The 16,664-nt window shown below is 43.9% G+C and overlaps 1 protein-coding gene across 3 annotated transcripts in view; it reads left to right on the top strand.

Moving 5' to 3' along the window:
- Window positions 1-16,664, top strand: part of tln1 (talin 1) — a 46,321-nt gene that overhangs the window by 2,972 nt on the left and 26,685 nt on the right. For all 3 annotated transcript variants that reach the window (XM_041059663.1, XM_041059661.1, XM_041059662.1), the window contains exons 2-14: window positions 7,337-7,406; window positions 9,536-9,698; window positions 11,309-11,406; window positions 11,862-11,991; window positions 12,219-12,371; window positions 12,508-12,650; window positions 13,517-13,644; window positions 13,767-13,827; window positions 13,999-14,103; window positions 14,580-14,735; window positions 15,311-15,412; window positions 15,885-15,961; window positions 16,199-16,379. In XM_041059663.1, coding sequence (XP_040915597.1) covers window positions 9,569-9,698; window positions 11,309-11,406; window positions 11,862-11,991; window positions 12,219-12,371; window positions 12,508-12,650; window positions 13,517-13,644; window positions 13,767-13,827; window positions 13,999-14,103; window positions 14,580-14,735; window positions 15,311-15,412; window positions 15,885-15,961; window positions 16,199-16,379 — 1,464 coding nt within the window. In that variant the 5' untranslated portion in view covers window positions 7,337-7,406; window positions 9,536-9,568. The remainder of the gene's footprint in view (window positions 1-7,336; window positions 7,407-9,535; window positions 9,699-11,308; window positions 11,407-11,861; window positions 11,992-12,218; window positions 12,372-12,507; window positions 12,651-13,516; window positions 13,645-13,766; window positions 13,828-13,998; window positions 14,104-14,579; window positions 14,736-15,310; window positions 15,413-15,884; window positions 15,962-16,198; window positions 16,380-16,664) is intronic.

Here is a 16,664-nt window from a genome sequence, read left to right as displayed (position 1 = left end):
ACTTTTCATGATGTCATCAGTTGGAGGTGCCAGGGGACTGACATTCAGAGACAAGAATGTGAAGACAGAATGCACTCCAGAGCAGTGTGTGTGTGTGTGTGTGTGTGTGTGTGTGTGTGTGTGAGATCCTCACTGTTTTGTGTCTCGAGGAAACATCAAAAAGGCGGGGGCGTTGTTATCCTCTGGTTCACAGTTCCACAGTGACATCAACAACATCATCGTTCCTCTTCTGCAAAACCACGTTTACAGTTTTTAGTGGAAGAGCACGCTGTGCTCCTATTGGCTAATGTCAGCCGGGAAGTCAGAGAACCTGTCATACATGGCTACGCTAGCTTTTGTGTCGGGACATTGTGAAGTGTGGCAGATGCGGCGTCGGCGTCAGTTGTCGTGTCCGATTTCCATTTTCGGTCCAGCTTCTTCTTTACGTCTGCTGATCGGGTTATTGTCAGGTATATATGTATTCTGAAGCATTACTCTCCACATGTAAGATGTGTTAGCAGTAACAAATCAGCCTGTCTAATCAACGAACACGGTTGTCAGGTCATATCAGTGTATACACATGTGGACAGCTGCAGTATTAGGTTTGAAATGACTGAATGATTGGGGATGTAGCCTGTGATGAGTACAGTATATCAGTCAGTTGGACTTGGAGGCTGAGTAGGTTCAGTAACCTGGCTGCTGATCCACCTGCTGCTTACATCCAAGCCTGTAGAGTAAAAGCTCTGTTGGATAGGTGTCAGTGTTTTGTGTCATGGCCCACTCGCGCACCAGTTAAGGAAACCTGCTTTTCATTCCAGCGTGCTGCAGAGATCAGACTGTGAGTGTTTTCCCTCAGCCATATTTGGTCAAGACAACATGTGCTGCCACTCCTCCAGTGCGAGAAATCATTTGTTTTAGACTCGAGCCAATTCCCAAGCCCGTGTCAGATGCCTGGGGAGTTCAGTCAGATCACGTAAGGACTCTCCAGATGAATTTAAAGATCATGCGAAGCAGTAAGGTGTTTTGGACAAATCAGATTAATAACAAGTCAGCAGCCCTGATGTTTGAACTGACTGTTTCAGTCACATCGGTTGACTTAAAGAGGCTTCTGCACATTTTTAAGCTAAAGTTTGAGGTTTGTGAGATCCGTGTGGATCCTGGTGATTCACTTTGACCTGTCAGCACCTCTGACATACTTCTTCTGGTTTATTTATTCACACACATACTGGTTGTGGTGTAGATAGCAGCAGAAAATGAGCACGTCATTTCCCCTTTGCAAGCAGATGTGAGTGTGGTTTTGTGTATATTCACATGTGACGGTGTTAGTGCTACAGCAATTTTGTTGTCTTTTATTGGGCACAAAAACATTACACACCCCTTCGTAGCGACATGGAACTGCTGAGCGGCCACTTTGAGCCAACACAAGAGAAGCAGAGTACAGATGGTTCTTCAGAAGGCCTGAGAAGGGGCTGGTGTTCCCTGAGCTGAAATGCTGTTTAACTCTAATATTTCTACATTTGGATAAAACTGTACTCAAAGTAATAACGTGGAGGTAAAGAGAGGCAAACACCGGACCGGATTTGGAAAATACGCTGTGTCAGCTTTTGGTCATAGCATCAACTTTTATAAAACTCTCATCCATCCAGCTGTCAGTGCATCACACAGCAGGTGATATGAACATCTGTTTAGTGGAAGAGCTCCACTCCTCTCTGGAGATGTTCATCTCTGTTATACACCCAAAATGTGAGCCTTACATTTTGTTTCAGCTTTATACCCTGTATGCTGCCGTGCTTAGTTAGTGTTTCAGTGCCTTAATAATACAGAAATTTCCACTTTCCACTATAATGTTGTAGTTTGAAAGAATAAGAAATGCTGTTTAAACTACAAGAACCTATATTTTTAAACACCTGTAAATAAATACAGGAAATGAAATATATACTGTGTATTCCAACTGGCCTTGTTGTTAGTTGGTTGACTTCCTTGGAGTTGAAAACAGTTTCAAATTGGATGAGATGTTATCTTCCCTCTGCCACAGAATCTCTCCGTCTTCACATTCCTGTATTCCACTGGGACTGGCTGCATTTAGGTCTTGTGCTGGCTGCCAGTGACATGAGGCTGAATAAAGTCTCTCTCTCTCTCTCTCTCTTTCTCTTTTTTTTCTTCTCTCCCTCTGTCTCTCTCTCCGTCTCTGTGTTCTGATGCTGGTATTCCAGAGGAATGCATAGTTGAATTCCTCCGCAGGGTTGGAGGCAGCAGAGGCAGCTCTTCCGTCTGAGGCTCATGTTGCCCTGCTAAATACGTACCAGTGCCTCATTTAAATGGATGCACGAGGTCCAGGGTTCCAGATGCGTACAACTCTGTGTAGATTCTGGACTTTTACAAAAAAAATGCATGTATGCACAAATTTACAGAGCGCCAAGGTACGTGGTGGTGGAGGATCAGGATGCATCACCATGAATCAAAGGCAAAGTCATTTCCGACAGATGAGTTGGTGGCCTAGATCGTTGATAGGTAAACATGTTCGCCTACATCCTGGAGAGCATACACGCAGTCATAAAGGGAGTTTTCTTCATCGTGCAAATTTATCTTCCAGTCATTCACAAGACTTGCCGTTTTCTAGTTTTCCTGCTTTCTTTTTTTTTTTTTTTTTAGAATGTATGCAGCCAGTCATGTGGCTGCAGCACCTAACATCCTGCAGATACAGATCAGTAGCTTCAGTTAACGTTCACAGCACAATAAAATAAGATTTTACCAATTTGAAATACTAAAATTTAAAGAAATATGTGCCAGTAATTGTTGACTTTGTAGTGGGCTGTCATAAGTAAATCAATGTAAGGGAAACACTGTGGCTTACGGTTGTGGTTTGAATGCCACAGTGTCTGAGTATTGTTGCTCACTATGTTTGTCCCTTGACCATCTTCTGATGCTTCCAGCAGTTTAATGCTCCATGTCACAAAGCTAAAGTCGTCTCGAGTTCAGTGAACTTCAGTGGCCTCCCCGCTCTCTGGATCTGAGTCCAGTAGAACTCCTCTGAGATGTGGTAGAACAGGAGACTGGCAGCTTGAATGTGCAGCTGATAAATCTGAGAGAGAAGGAGGTAAAGGAGAGCTGGGGTTTTGTTGACGTGGTGACGTCTCAGGTCAGACGGTAGCTGGTTATTTGGCGGAGTTCAGGTATGGGTGTGAGACCCAGGAGGCCCTACATTTCAAATGATCAACGTGTGGGTGATATGGTTATGTCGCACATGTTTTAGACCAGGTCATTCTAACTGTGTCACAGCTGGGCAAACACAGCTGCGTCTAACAGCATGAGCAGATGGCTCCGTTTGATTCAGGTGTGCCAGATAGTGACCACTGTCTCTGCTTTCTCTCTGTACCCACCCCCCCCCCCCCCCCCCCCCCCCCCACCCCCCCACCCCTTCATCAAATTAAGCCTTTATTTGCTCTAGGAGCTGCAGCTGTGTCTGTTCTGCTTTGACACATCTGTGAAAAGGCTTCTTTTTAGCAGCAGAGTGATGCCAGAGTGGAGGGCGACAGCTCAAATATGATTTTTGTTCCAGCTACATGTGCGAAAATGTATTTAAATTGGACGGTAGAATTCGAGAGTTTAAAACTTGTTTTTGTAAGTCCTAGCCCGCATACCAGCTCTGCAGGCTGTAGGGTTGCATCGAAGCTGGTCGAGGTCACGATCACACAGGAAGTTTGAATGCATCAGCGAACAGAGACAGTGGAACTCCGTGGTTGCAAGACATTGTACGTACTCTGCAGCACTGTAAACTGGTGGTGAACTTTCTTTCTGTTCTTCCTGTCCTTCGGTTTTAGTGAAAAGAAAAGACAGGTGGTCTTTCACCTGTTTTTTTGTCATTGCAGTCAGATCTCCTGAAGATACAAAGCTAAAATGAGTTCATCCAACTCACAGTCATGGTCTGAGTAGCGACAGCCTGATATCATTAGATTTTTCTTCCATTTTACAGAAGCAAAAAAAAAAAAGAGAAATGTTGAAAAACTCAAACTCAGCGCTTTCTCAGTACTTTCTGTGTGGATTGGCCTTTACACTATCTGTATCAATTGTTCCTTTTTTCCTTTTCACATGAAACTGTAAAATCAGCAAAACTTAAACTGAAAAGCTGGGACTCCTCATTGATCATTCTTTGGCAGTTTTGCTTTGAAAAATGACTCAGCTGACTCAGGTGGACTTAATAATGAGTTGATGGTATTGGGAGTGATGTGTACATTATATGACGGTTTCACCAAGTCTCACTTGCATCTTGTATGTGGGGATACTGATAACTCACAGCTACATTCACAGTTACAGTTAAGTGCTTGACAGTGTTGATGCTACAGGATTTTTTGATAGTGGCTAAGCGAAATGGGTAAATATAATTTTGCCCTATATTTAGACGAACAAAAGCCAAGTACTGTTAAAAACATCTCATCGACCGTTGTTTATCAGCAGGTCTTAGTTCCTAGAGTGAAAAAAAATAATTATTAATGTTTTTACAGTGGTGTCTTTAACATATACTGTTACAAGCTTCAGGGAATTGACAGATATTTGCAAATGAGACTGCAGGCGGGGGATCTACAGTATCACATTTCGGACTTATCAGCCTCAGAGTGCAGTTGTGAAAGTAAAATGTGTTGTTCCGGCATAATAAGATAAGTTATTGTAATATCCATTGGCTTTGCTGGGGGGGAGCTCCACCAACACTTTAAAACAGAGTGTGGTGAGGCCTGGAGGACGTGAGATGTACAGTATCGGTGGGCTGCAGATGGAGCGGATGTTTGGCTGCAGGATGACAGTTGACCGCTGTCACTTTACAGTGGAAGTCTGGACTAGAGTGACAGGAGGCAGCTTAGAGTCTTAAAGCTTCTGTACATACATTGTTCTCCCTGAGGTTATTGCTGAGCTGACATGTACAGTACCAGAGCTCTGCACCACAAATGGAACGCATTGTTCATGTTATTCGTGTTTGTCAAGTCGTATTGTTTTTGAATAGCACCAGTCACTTGTTTGGTCACATGAAGCAAGGTATCCACAAAGTGGTGAAGTGTGGTTTTTTGTTTTTTTTTTTTTTTTTGGTTTTTTTTTAGGCGTGTGCTCATGTTTTCATCCATACACGAGAACTCAGCCTCAGCATGAATGATGTAACAGTGAGTGTGCAATCCTGCAGGGCATGACCCCATGTTGAAAGCCTCTCATGGGGTAATAATGTCATTGCTGTTTTGTAGAAATATTTTAAATGCAAACAAATGAACGAACACTGTCCATAGAACGAACATGGTCCAAGATGAGATATCAGTGTGTTGGCCCAGTACAGAGGTGTTAAAGATCTGTTAAGTCAGTTCGCTGACTTCTTTCCTCCAGCTCAGCTTCTGACGCTGCTGCTCTCCTTCTCCCTCGCTTTCGTCCACCTCTCGTGGCTCGTCCTCTACTCCTGCCACCACTACATCTTCCCTGTCTCTCTAACTGGGCAGACTGGGAGTGAAATTGTCGCTGTCAATCTAACAATAACTGAAGAAAACAGCCTGCCAGTTACATAATCAGACTGCAGGCTAAAGCTGTGTGGAAAACTTTATTCCCATGTAGGTTTGGCAGCACGTCCCTACGCTGAGGTTACACTTATTCAAGCTAACGTTAGTTCAGCGTCAGGTTGAGCTCTGACACTTGGTTGTGATTGGCCCGTGAGCCCAGAACGCATGCACACACGTACATTCTCACCCCCAAATGACAGGTGCACAGAGAGGGCTCGTAAAAAACGGCCCACTGATGCAGCGATTCCACAACAGTTTTTTTGACCATTCACAGTCCAGCCATATACTACTCAAGTCTTTTTTTGTAACTCAGCCTTCCTTGTTTTGTGGTGTTTTCCTGCCAAACTGATTGCGATTGGCTGCTGTGGACTTCAGTTCACCCTTCCTCATTTCTCAGTAACTGCAGTAATTACTGTTGTGACTCGACACTTCCTCTTTCACTCAGGGTGGAGTGGGAAGTGTTTATGGTATATTTTCTGTCTCCGGACTACATGTTTTGAAACAGGATTATCTGTCAGTCTTTGCCTTGATAGTAATCACACTGTGGGAGAGTGGAAGGTTGAAGGAGCCTTGGCTGTTTGGCCTTGTGTGCTTTAAAGCTCCTAAACGTCTTAATTCAAATTGTTCTGTAGAAAACCACTGAGGATAAAGCAACGTTTTGTATTAACCGCAACATACAGAGCTGAATGAGCTTTAGAAGAGTCGCTTCTTATCTCTCAACAAGCCGTCCTTCCATTCACTGCAGACAGGATCCAGTGCTCCCAGCTGAATCACAGCTGGGAGGATACAAATGGCTGAAATGTCCTTTTATGGCAGCTTAGGGCTTTTTAAGACAGGAAATGACATCAGGTCATCTGGGTGGGATCTCACAAGAACCTTGTCATTCCAAAGTAGAGGAAGATCCAAGTGTGTCTGGAGATGAAACCACTGACACTGAACCCCCCCCCCCCGACACACACACACACACACCACTCCAAACGAAAATAGCAGACTGAATGAAGATGTTATTTCATCTATGACAGACTGATGAGAGCCTTAAAAACAAAATAACCCAACAGAGAGGAGCTAGAAGCACTGTTAACAGCCAGAGGCCCCAGAGTCAGTCCAGACATGTCTCTGCAGACAAGAGTCAGCCTGAGTGCTAGACCAGAGTCAACATGTGTGAAATATTTGGGAGAACTGACTTAATATCACCTGCTGGGTTTGCAGCAGAGGTTCTGAATCTGCACAAAAGACCAGTGATTCAACAAGTTGGGGAGAAGTCTGCCTTTTTTTTTTTTTTTTTTTTTGGGTGTGGATGACTGAAAACTTTATCTAAACTTTATTCAGTGAAAATGTACAGATACAAATAGACAGACGCAGAATGATGAGGTCTCCTTTTAATTAAAATTTAGTTTATTATTTTTTATAGACGTGTATCAAAGTCTAAATTGAGCTCCGGTGTTTGCTTTTGATTGTCCGCCTGTGTCTAACTGAATTGATTGGACACGATTGAGGAAAGCACACACCTGTGTGTTTACTGGGCCTGAATGCTCTCTGAACAACAACTGGTCATTTTCACACTTTGCCTTCTGCACAGACTAAACAAACCAGATGCAACATATGTTACTCACTGAGCTTTAGAGGTGTTTCGCAACGGCAAGTTTCGCTGGCAGCAATAATGAGAAGAGACATCACAGTTGTTAACTTGATCAAACAATGTGGGGATTGCTTACATTTGCTTGAAATTGCTGAGGGGGTCTTTGAGTGTTGTGTTGTGCTTTGGAAAGTTTTCTGGATGAATTATAATGATTGGTCTGTGTCTTTTCTTCTTCTTCTTCAAACAGGGAGAAGAAACGCAGAGTTGATCATCTGACTGGGCAGGAGGGCTGTCACTCAAACATTGGTTTACATCAGGTATTTACTGCTCTCACCTTGTTTCACCTTGTTTAAATACAGTAACGTGGGTATTAGTGAATTGAAACTGAGCAGCAAACAGCAGGCTCAGAGTGCAAATCACTCAGCTTGTTTTGACCTTGATGAAGTAAAATAATGCATTTGAGAACAAGCTGACAGTTACTGTTGTGGAGCTTGTGTTTTGAAGAGGGGAATACGCTCAGTATTTGTGAGAAAGAGGAAGTTTACATGCTTATTTTCTAGGAAAGTCTCTCGATTTTTAAATTTTTTTTTTTATCTGGTACTACAATACCCAGCATTCATGTTGATAGCTGCATCCTGAGTTCTGATCCTCTCCGCTGCTACACGTGCCCCCAGCTACATCCGCCTGTCATCAAGGAGGGAGCCAGAAAAAGGAGGAGGAACTGATAGTGATACAGTGTCAGCAGGATGTGAGACTTAGGGTGTCAGGGCGTCTGTGTTGTGACATTCAATCCCCCTGAGCTCTGAGGCCAACACATGCCACGCTGTTTTCTCCCTCCATGCTGTCACTCCAAACAACTCACTCTCTGTTTCTTTCTCCGAGTCACAACGCGCAGTCACTCATCACTCCCACCAGGATCTTGACTCATTTTCCACCTGCTTTTCTAAAAACTGTTGCAGCTGTTGTGTTATTTTGCAATATAAATTGCTGTAAAGGTCAGCGAAGTCTTGATGCAGTTGACTAATTAAAAGGGATCATAGGCTCGCAGGTGATCTCCTAGCAGAGCAGAGGTAACTTGATTCCTGTTCCAAGACACTTAATATGGTCGTCCATCTTGTCGTCGTCACAACTGGTTATGTTAATAAAGACAAATTCTCTCAGGTTTGTGTCACAGACTTAGTGGTTTGTTTGTGCTGCCACTGGAGTGGAACTGATTCCCATTTTCCTCATTTGTGTTAGGTTTTCATTACATTGTGGTTTGCAGAATGTGAGACCACATCCTAGCGGGCAAAAGCAACACACACACAAACAAACATGTCCAAACGTGCAGCCATTTCTAGTGCTGCAGTGGATGAGACATAAAATCAGATTAAAATGTCCTGTCAGTGGTCATTTTCAATGTGAGCGCAGCTTTGTCCTGCTCAGTGCGGTTCACTTTGACCTCCTGTCAATAATGTGTGTAATGTGATCGATGAGGACATGTGTCTGTGATGTATCCTGGTCCATGAGTCGCTCTCATATGTTGTAATATAGTGAAGTAGAAGTAGAAGTAGAAAGTAGCAGATACAGAAATACTCAAGATAAATACAAGTAGGTGAACTGTACTTAAATGCAGTTTTCAAATACATGTAAGTCAGTCATAGTTTCTAATTTATTAACCAGTATACTCTTAAATGATGACAGGAGTGCGTCAGCAGAGAACAGAGGTTAGTTGGGCATTCTGTTTAGCTGACCAACTGGATGTCAATGTGGTTTAATAGGACTCATCTTGCGGATGAAACAAGCATGGACCGCAACTCAGTTCCCTGTCTGAACTGGGTTTCTCGCAGTTGTCTGGTTTCTTTTGTGTGTGTAAATATAACTCGTGTTCCTCATTTTAAACACGTCTTCGCACTCTTTACTGACAATTTACTGACATTTGTGACAAAAAATTTGGAAGTCCGCTCAGTAACAACATGTTTGCAAGAAGGTGGAACAAATAAGGTGCGATATACTTCCCTTAACCGAACTTCACTGTGCACCAAGCACAGTGCCATAATAATAATAATAGTAATAGTAATAGTAATAATAGCTGTTGTAGATGTCATCCACAGGACTTCTCATCCATGTCAGCTCTAAAGTTAAAGGAATAGTTTGTCATTTTGGGAAATTGGTCTCAGATTTAGTTAGATGAACGCATCCACACCACCCTGCTGTTTGTACAGAAACATGAAACTAGTGAATGCAGCTGTTTAGCTTAGCTCAGCACGAACACTGGAGGGAGGGGGTGGGGGGCGCTTCCCTGATGCTGTCCAGAGTTAATAAAATGAAGCTACCAGCACCTCTAAAGCTCACAAACCGAATGTATTGATTCTGAGGGTCGGTTAACAGTTTTTCCTCCTCTTTTGGGTTTGGATTGACATAGAACTGTACAGCTGACTTAACTGTTTTACTGGGCGTTATGCAGGTGTGAGTCGGGTGGAGGCGCAGAGCAGCAATCATGGTGGCCCTGTCACTGAAGATCGGCGTGGGGAACGTGGTGAAGACCATGCAGTTTGAGCCCTCCACCATGGTGTACGACGCCTGCCGAATCATCAGGGAGAGAGTTCCTGAGGCACAGCTCGGCCAGCGTGAGTCTTTCTGTCCCCACACACACACACATATTCATAACAGAGAGTCTACCTTAATACTGTCTTCACTCTCAACAATCTCTATAGAAACTTGTAGGAGAGAACACAAGCAGCCAGTCACATTTCTTGCAATCTCCATGTGGTATCTCAGTCACTGCCATACCTCCGACATGTGTTTACATTTTTGGCGAAGCACACGTCAGCTGCTGCATAACCCTGGAGCCTACACATGTAGATACTATATGTACTAATGTAACCCCTTAAGCTTTAGTGTCTTTGATCACTATCTGTGATGTGAATAAATGACATTTCCAACCTGTCTAAGAGAGAACAAGTGTTTGTCCTGGTCATTGTTTAAAAATAAAACCCCAGTGCATCATGGGGAGGCTCTCGACAGGTTCTCAGTTGTACAGTATTACAGAAAAGTCTAGAAAAACACCAGACTTACACTTTAAGCTTGAGGCGAAGCTGAACCAGATCACCGCTAAACTTCCTTTATACAACATCCCTCAGAACGGCAGGATTGTAATGTCAGTATGTCCGTGCTGATTTGATCAATCGATCTGATCAGAGAGATCCGATCAGCTCTGCCTCTCTGTCTGTATCACACAGACACATCAGGAGCTGCCCGTACAAACTGAAATAAAACATGTCAGCTAAAACACAAATGGACTCTCTTCAAATCGCACACTGTAGTCTGGTTTCCTGTCGCACTGTTTTTTCCTCACCACCTCCTTCTACCAGCTTCCTGGGGGAAACGTGCAGTGTCTTCTGTTTAAAACAAATGTGATACCAAAGCTGAATTTCCTAAAGACCTAGAATGGCACTCAGTAGAGTGCTGACCCCTGTGAACTCCAAATACTGATGAAAATTCAGAAAAATTCCCCTATTTCACAATACTAAGGAAAGTGATTTAAAATAAAACCCTGAATCCACCCCCTCACCTGGATCTACACTCTGGCTCATTACCCATCTCCCCCACCGAGTTTGGTGCAAATCAGTTCAGTACATTTCGCGTCATCCTGCTGACAAATAAACAAACAAATGAACCGACAAACAGGCACGGGTGAAAACATAACCTGCTTGGAGAAGGTAATTAGCACAAAACAACACCAGGGAGTGGAATGCAGGAGATGAACAGTTGCCTAGCTGCCTTTTATCTAGCTGATTACAGGGGTTCTGCAGAGTAAAGTGAGAATGTCCCTCTGCTTCTCCGATACATCAGCTGCCGTGCTTGCAGAGCTATGTCTTATTACGTAAGCTGTTTCGACAGCAGCTCTGTGCTTTGCTTGTTCCAACCTGTAAGTCGTTTTGCATTTAGAAAAACAGAGCTGAGGCTGACTTTGTTTCTGCTCTCTAGGATATTAAATTGGTCCACTTCTGCTGCTTTAGCCTCAACAGAGAAGTGGTCACAGTTTGAAATGTGTTCAATGCAGACGTATCTGTTGACAGAGGCTTTGATCATCCTCTGATCCACTGACCTGGGTAACGTGAACAGGGAACAGACAGGGAAGCGCTTGAGACAGTAGCTCTACAGGGACTGAACGTCCACATGTACGTGTATGAAAGACTTCCAGTGACTCACTCAGTATTTCTGTGTCCTGCTGCAGCCAACGACTATGGGCTGTTTCTGTCTGACGAAGACCCAAAGAAAGGCATCTGGCTGGAGGCAGGAAAGGCCCTGGATTACTACATGTTGAGGAATGGGGTGAGTCACTCTCGCACACCGCTAAATGCTACAAATACTTAACTTTTAGCACATGACAGCGTCCCATACAAAGAATAAATGGAAGGATGGCAGGTTTAAATCCTGTGTCCTGGCTGTGCAAGGGCAAAAGGTCAGAGTCTTGTGTAAACCAGCTTCCTGTAGAGGAAAACGGTGGTGACGCGAACAGTTCCAGGGATTTTTACCTAAATAGAAAGGAATCTCTAACAAAGTTAATGTGTCACAGGTTAGGGCTGAATTAAACTCCCAGGAATTAAACTTTAAAATGAACCTATGACTTCATACAAAGTCTTGTTTGGAGGAGATTTGACAAAATTCAAGTATCACAATCAGTTCTGGTTTGTTCAAGGGATTATCACCAATAACCAAGCCTGAAAGGTGTGTCGGACATTTTGACATCAGACACGTAACACGGACTTTTGTCTTCTGTCTGTCAGGACACTCTGGAGTACAAGAAGAAGCAGAGGCCTCTGAAGATCCGCATGTTGGATGGCACAGTGAAGACCGTCATGGTGGACGACTCCAAGATTGTCAGTGACATGCTGATGACCATCTGTGCTAGAATAGGTCAGCTCTGTCACACACTCTCTATATGTGTGGGTGAAATACTGTCTGCCCATTGGCTGATCTCTACCCTGATGTCATTCTACCTTGTCTGTCCATCAGTACATCTCTGACACTGCTGGTTTTTTAGTGTGTCATGAAAGCTGCCACTAATAAAGGTCTGCAGCCTGTGCTCGTGTGGTAACCTCAGCCTGTCTGTCTGTCTGTGTGTGTGTGTGTGTGCGTGCCAGGCATTACAAACTATGACGAGTACTCGCTGGTGCGAGACATCGGCGAGGAGAAGAAGGAGGAGACCACGGGCACCCTGAAGAGAGACAAGACTCTGCTGAGAGACGACAAGAAAATGGAGAAGCTGAAGCAGAAGCTTCACACAGATGATGAGTGTATGACCATCACAAGTCCTCAAACCCACAAACACACTTCACTGGAGCTGATGAATCTCCCAGTTGTAGAGCTTTGTTAGATGTGGTTATGTGGTTATTCCTAGGTCTGTTCATTTGTTTGGTGATTTTTCCTCAGTGAACTGGTTGGACCACGGCAGGACGTTGCGGGAACAGGGTGTGGAGGAGACAGAGATGTTGCTGCTGAGGAGGAAGTTCTTCTACTCAGACCAGAACGTGGACTCCAGAGACCCCGTCCAGCTCAACCTGCTCTACGTTCAGGTACGCAAACTACTCACACGGATCGGATAACTCTCTCTCTCTCTGGTTGTCCTGACTTTGTTCACAAGCTTGCTTCGGCTTCTTCCTTTCCTTTTTGTCCCTGTAATTTTCCCAGTCACCAAAGGTGCCAGGTGAAATTCTTTATTCACAGGCAGAACTATTTTCTCAAATGTCAAATTTTAGAAATTTAGATAGAGCAAAACTCTTCCTTATGTGGTTTTTCATCAAATAAAAGCTAATATTACTACCTAAAAATAAAATGACAGAGGTGACCTCGGGTTTCACATGTAACACAACTGTATGAGCAGTTCAGGGTAGAATAAGGCAAATAGGGCCTCTCTAACATGATCAGTACTAACATAACAAAATAAAGAAATGAATGACATTTGGCACAAATGCACCACACGTTGTTTCTCCTATATGTAGCTAACATGCCGCAGTCTTGTTTCATTCAACATCCAACTCCACAGATAGTGACAGTGTTTACAAAACACACAATACAGAAGCAGACAAAGTCACATGTACCAGATACTTGCTTTTGACTGCTTGTTCATTCCTACATGGGGTCAGGATGATGTCAGTGGAACAGTTGTGCTGGTTCTGTGTCTGTTAAGCTTAGAACAAATGTTACTTTACTACTCCTTCAAACAGGAGGCAGCCATAGCCAGGTAACAGTATTAACTCATATCATACCCTCCAGCCAATCAGAATCAAGTGTTCTCCATGGCTGTTGGTTGTATTGCTCAGATGGTTGTTGATGCTGTTATCATAAAAGTAGTTTTAAGTTATTATCCTCAGTGACGTTTGATTTTTTTTTGTGTGTGTGTATACGTGTGTGTGTGTGCGTATGTGTGTGCGCCTTCCAGGCCCGTGATGACATTCTGAACGGATCCCATCCCGTCTCCTTTGACAAGGCCTGTGAGTTCGCTGGCTATCAGTGTCAGATTCAGTTCGGTGACCACAACGAGTCCAAGCACAAGTCTGGATTCTTAGAGTGAGCACTGCCTTTCATATTCATACTCACTGTTTGCTTTGGGTTCTATTCATTATTATTTGACGTATTGAAAAGCTCCTCAGGCTGGTTTGATTTTTTTAGCTGAGCTCTTTCCTCCTCAGTTTGAAGGAGTTCCTTCCCAAGGAGTACATCAAGAACAAAGGAGAGAAAAAGATCTTCCAGGTAAGAACAGGACTCCGTGGAGGTGCAGGAGCCTGTTGGTGCTGATTCCACTTTTAATATTGAAAACAAACTCATGTTACTGAGTTTCAAAACATCCGCAGTGAGCAGAGAGGGAGTTACCGGCTACACTGTGTTGAAATACTCCTCTGATCGCTTGTCTTGTCTCTGCAGGCACACAAAAACTGTCAGAACATGACGGAGATCGAGGCCAAAGTCAGCTACGTGAAGCTGGCCAGGTCTCTGAAGACCTACGGGGTGTCTTTCTTTCTTGTCAAGGTGAGGAGGAAGTGATGGGCTAAGATACGATGGAGAGGTTTTCATTTGCTTTTCCTCTGTACCTCATTAGTAAACAGAGCAGCTAATGATTTCTGTTGGCCGCCTACAGTTTCCCAGGCTGCACTGACAGTCCCAGTCATCGTGAGTGAGTAAGGTTTAGGTTACCAGACCAGACCAGAGACATTACAAACAAAGACTGCACAGCATCCTGACTAACTCCAAAATTTCCCCTAACGAGAAACAACCTCTGTCAGGATTTCCTACAGATAGTGTCAGCATGGTCTGTGAAATGTAGTGTGTCATCAAAGCAGCCGCAGTGTTCTTATGGCACAGACCACTGTTTGAACTGTTTTAACAGTACAAGCATTTGGGTTCAGTGCAAAGTTTGCAGGTCATTGACATTTATCAAATTGCATCAACGTTGCTGGTTTATTTCCTGTAAGGACATTACAACCGTTTCCTTAAACCTCCTGCAGGAGAAAATGAAGGGCAAGAACAAACTGGTGCCCCGTCTTCTGGGTATCACCAAAGAGAGTGTGATGAGGGTGGACGAGAAGACCAAGGAGGTGATCCAGGAGTGGAACCTGACCAACATCAAACGCTGGGCTGCCTCGCCCAAGAGCTTCACCCTGGTGAGTTCTTCATAGAAAGATATAACATGGTATTGACCCTGAGCTGCACAGAGACCGTTATCTGTTTACCACTCACTTTATTTAGACTTTATATTAAGTCTTCACCTACGGTAACACAGTTTGTGTAATGTGGGGGGAAAAAAAAATGACATGATGGATTTTAGCAGTTGAAATCAGTTTCCCTTGCAGATTGTCTGGACTCACCCTCTTCCTGTTTTCCTCTCCTCTAAGTACAGCACACTGTTGCCCCAGCTGTGTTGAGGCACGGTATGCTGTGATTGCATGTGATCCCTGTCGTGTCTGAACAGAAACTTGCCTAGAGAGCAAATACCATTTTAAAATCCTAAGCTCGTGTTCAGCTTTCGTGTGTCAGTATTTTCCTTGAAAGTCAGAGAAACAGGGTTGGACTTTCTGGCACTGTCCTAAACTGTTTCAAATTGTCCTGTATTCATGTGAATCATGGGGCAGAGTGAGAATAAAAATGAACCTGGGTCTTTTGACTCAGACTGTCCCACCAAAACCCATCAGGAGACACACCGTCACTTGTCTAAGGTTGTTCTTTGTTCTGCTTCCAGGACTTTGGAGACTACCAGGATGGTTACTACTCTGTGCAGACCACTGAGGGAGAGCAGATAGCTCAGCTTATTGCTGGTTACATTGACATCATCCTCAAGAAGGTAACAGTCAACACTGATATGGACCCAACATTATACACTGTTGTGATAAAATGTATTAGTTTACTAACTTGATGTTTCAATCATGGACGCCCCTCTTCATCTTCAACTTCCTCTCCCTCAGTCCCCCATCAGAGAAGTTTTACCTTGAGATGTCCTCTGTCTGGTGCAGATGACCTGAGCTGGATTCATTTATGATAGAAAAAACAGTCAAACAACAGTTAAATTGCATCTAGGAGCTATGTTGTGAATGTTAATAGCAAAAACAACCGTGCAACATTGAGCAGCCACACAGACAGCAAGGTTTGGACCTTTCTGTCTGTGTCTGTGTGGTGCGTCCTTAAAAATGTGCATTGTAATATAAGGTGTCTTAGTCTGCTTTTTGGCCAGCCCTTCTTAAATCAGGAATCCCTTTAGATGACATTTGGTATGGTTCAATGTGGTCACCACTGATGTCATCGCTGCCTTTTCACAGAAAAAGAGCAAAGACCACTTTGGCCTGGAGGGAGATGAAGAGTCGACCATGCTGGAAGACTCTGTGTCACCCAAAAAGTAAGTGTGTGTGTGTGTGTGTGTGTGTTTGTGTGTTTGTGTGTCTGCCAGTAACTAGTAGTTTAGTTGTTATAATCCAGAGAGAGGTCAAGAGTTGGCAGCAGTGAGTGTTGGAGGGTCTAAGGGATTAGCGCTGGCTTTCCCCTCTACCCAGTTTCCTGGGGGGGGAAACCTGTATTTGGCCTTCAAGTCACTTCTCTCTTCTTTTTCCATTTCTTTCTGTACCCATCACTCCAGGTCCACAGTGCTGCAGCAGCAATTCAACAAGGTAGGCAAGGTGGAGACGGGCTCGGTGGCCATGCCAGCCATCATGCGCTCGGGAGCTGGAGGGCCAGAGAGCATCCAGACGGGCTCCATGCCGCCGCCGAAGTGGCACGTCACCAGTGGACAGATGCACCGAGGACACATGGCTCCACTGGTAAAACAAAGACAAATATCCACCAGAGGCTTTAAATGGCTGAGTGTGACTCCAAATGATGTATGATATGATGTACAATAGGTCAACCTGCAATCCATTTATTGCGCCAGGTATAGCTAAAAGCTCCACTTTCATCGCTAGTGCCTGGGTGGAGGGCAACAATCTTTTTACATATTCTTTTTACATATTCTTTTTATTCTTTTATTCTTTTTTTAAAAAGTCCAAAGTCTCAGAGTTTTCTCAGAATACTGAAACTGAGCTCAGAGCAGACTTGTCCTTTAACAG

Source organism: Toxotes jaculatrix, chromosome 16 (assembly GCF_017976425.1).
Source record: "Toxotes jaculatrix isolate fToxJac2 chromosome 16, fToxJac2.pri, whole genome shotgun sequence".
Lineage (NCBI taxonomy): Eukaryota > Metazoa > Chordata > Actinopteri > Toxotidae > Toxotes > Toxotes jaculatrix.
This window is presented reverse-complemented; position numbering and strand designations above follow the sequence as displayed.